The sequence below is a fragment of the Ochlerotatus camptorhynchus genome, unplaced genomic scaffold (genome assembly GCF_037179485.1).
Source record: "Ochlerotatus camptorhynchus isolate MF236.1 unplaced genomic scaffold, CSIRO-AGI_Acam_v1.1 ptg000353l, whole genome shotgun sequence".
Lineage (NCBI taxonomy): Eukaryota > Metazoa > Arthropoda > Insecta > Diptera > Culicidae > Ochlerotatus > Ochlerotatus camptorhynchus.
This window is the reverse complement of record NW_027040841.1, coordinates 1,727,220-1,728,613: the sequence shown is the minus strand read 5'-3', so window position 1 is coordinate 1,728,613 and position 1,394 is coordinate 1,727,220. Positions and strand designations below refer to the sequence as shown.

Genomic DNA, 1,394 nt, shown 5'->3' with positions numbered 1-1,394 from the left:
TTTGCGAAACTTGAAGCACTGGTACAGAAAATGATCGCTTCCGCACTGCAAACACTTGCGACCGCCTGTTGTTTCCCCAGACGACGATTGAGTAACATGCAGCGTTGAATGCTTCGGTAAAGGCTTTACCTTGACTTCACGGGAACGACCCAGATTGGGTGCGAGAGCTTGAAGAACGCGAGCATGACCTTGCAGAAATATTATCATATTCGAATATTTTGGCATCTGGTTGTTCTGCGGCCCTTCCTTCCAATATGGTTTTCCCATTCACGGAGTGTGTTTTGGTCTAAGCGGAGGCTGAGCTGATAGACGAGAATCGTACTCCAGGTGTCCGTTGGTTCCCCAAGCTTTTTGAGGATGGCAATGTTTCGATCGAAGCGGTCGACAAGGTTCAGCAGTCCCTCTGCCGATTCTTGCTTCATCGGAGGAGTGTCGAAGAGCTCCGCGAGATGGCATTTTACCAGTATCCGCTTGTTGTCGTACCGGTTGACTAAACGCTTCCAGGCTTCAGCGTAATTTTCGTCACTGATGGGAATTTCCTCAATTAGACCCGCTGCTTCACCTCGTAGTATACTCTTCAGGTACTGGAATTTCTCCGAAGAACTCAATTCGCCAGACGAATGAACAGCAGCGTTGTACAAATCGTGAAATGAACGCCATCCGAGAGGATTTCCTGAAAATTCTGGAAGCTTCAATTCGGGGTACTTGATATGGTTGGTGAGGGGAGTATTTCTACGAGACGTCGACGGAACATTAAGCGGCTTCCGTTCCAACAAACGAGCCAACTGCGCCTTCAGCTCGTAGTACTGAGCTTCAAGCCTGAACAGCTGCGTCTCGTACTCGACTGCTGGTTCCGAGGACGGCAGTAGCTGGGGCTGAATGATCACCTCAACGTACTGATTGTAGAAGCACTCCAATTTTTCCAACCTGACCTGTACCTGACCCGCATGCAAATTAGCATCGTACGATTCGAGAAAAGTTTCGCAGCCACCGAAGAGATGAGGTAGTTTCCTCGGACATCGTACTCCAACCTCTTGGTCTCCATTGCTTCTTCCGACATGGCCATACCTCAAGTGACCACCAATCGACACCGACACGCCACAAAATATCAACGGAATACAAAAGGAACGAACCCCCTGGTTTTTGAGAGCGATGAAAATACTATCGAAATGCCGACGGCATTACTTGGGGCTTCCTTGCGACGATGTGCAGAGTTTTCGCCGGTTTACACCAACTGATGACTCTGCTATCGCTGGCTCGATCAACAGCTATTATCTTCGGCTCGTTAGCCCTTTTCACCGCAGTTAGGTCTTCGCCAATAGTTGGCCACGTGATCAATCACCAGGATCAAATATTCTTCGCCACGCGGTGGTAATTAATCACGGCACTTATTG

At 49.0% G+C, this 1,394-nt stretch overlaps 1 protein-coding gene across 1 annotated transcript; it reads right to left on the bottom strand.

Moving 5' to 3' along the window:
* Window positions 1-322: 322 nt before the first annotated feature.
* On the bottom strand, window positions 323-1,066 carry LOC135709188 (uncharacterized; the record flags this gene model as incomplete). Its single annotated transcript, XM_065231412.1, has 2 exons — window positions 992-1,066; window positions 323-932 (listed from the first exon to the last, which is right to left on the bottom strand). Coding segments are annotated over exons 1-2 (685 nt in total), but the record flags the coding sequence as incomplete, so codon positions are not given.
* Window positions 1,067-1,394: the final 328 nt, after the last annotated feature.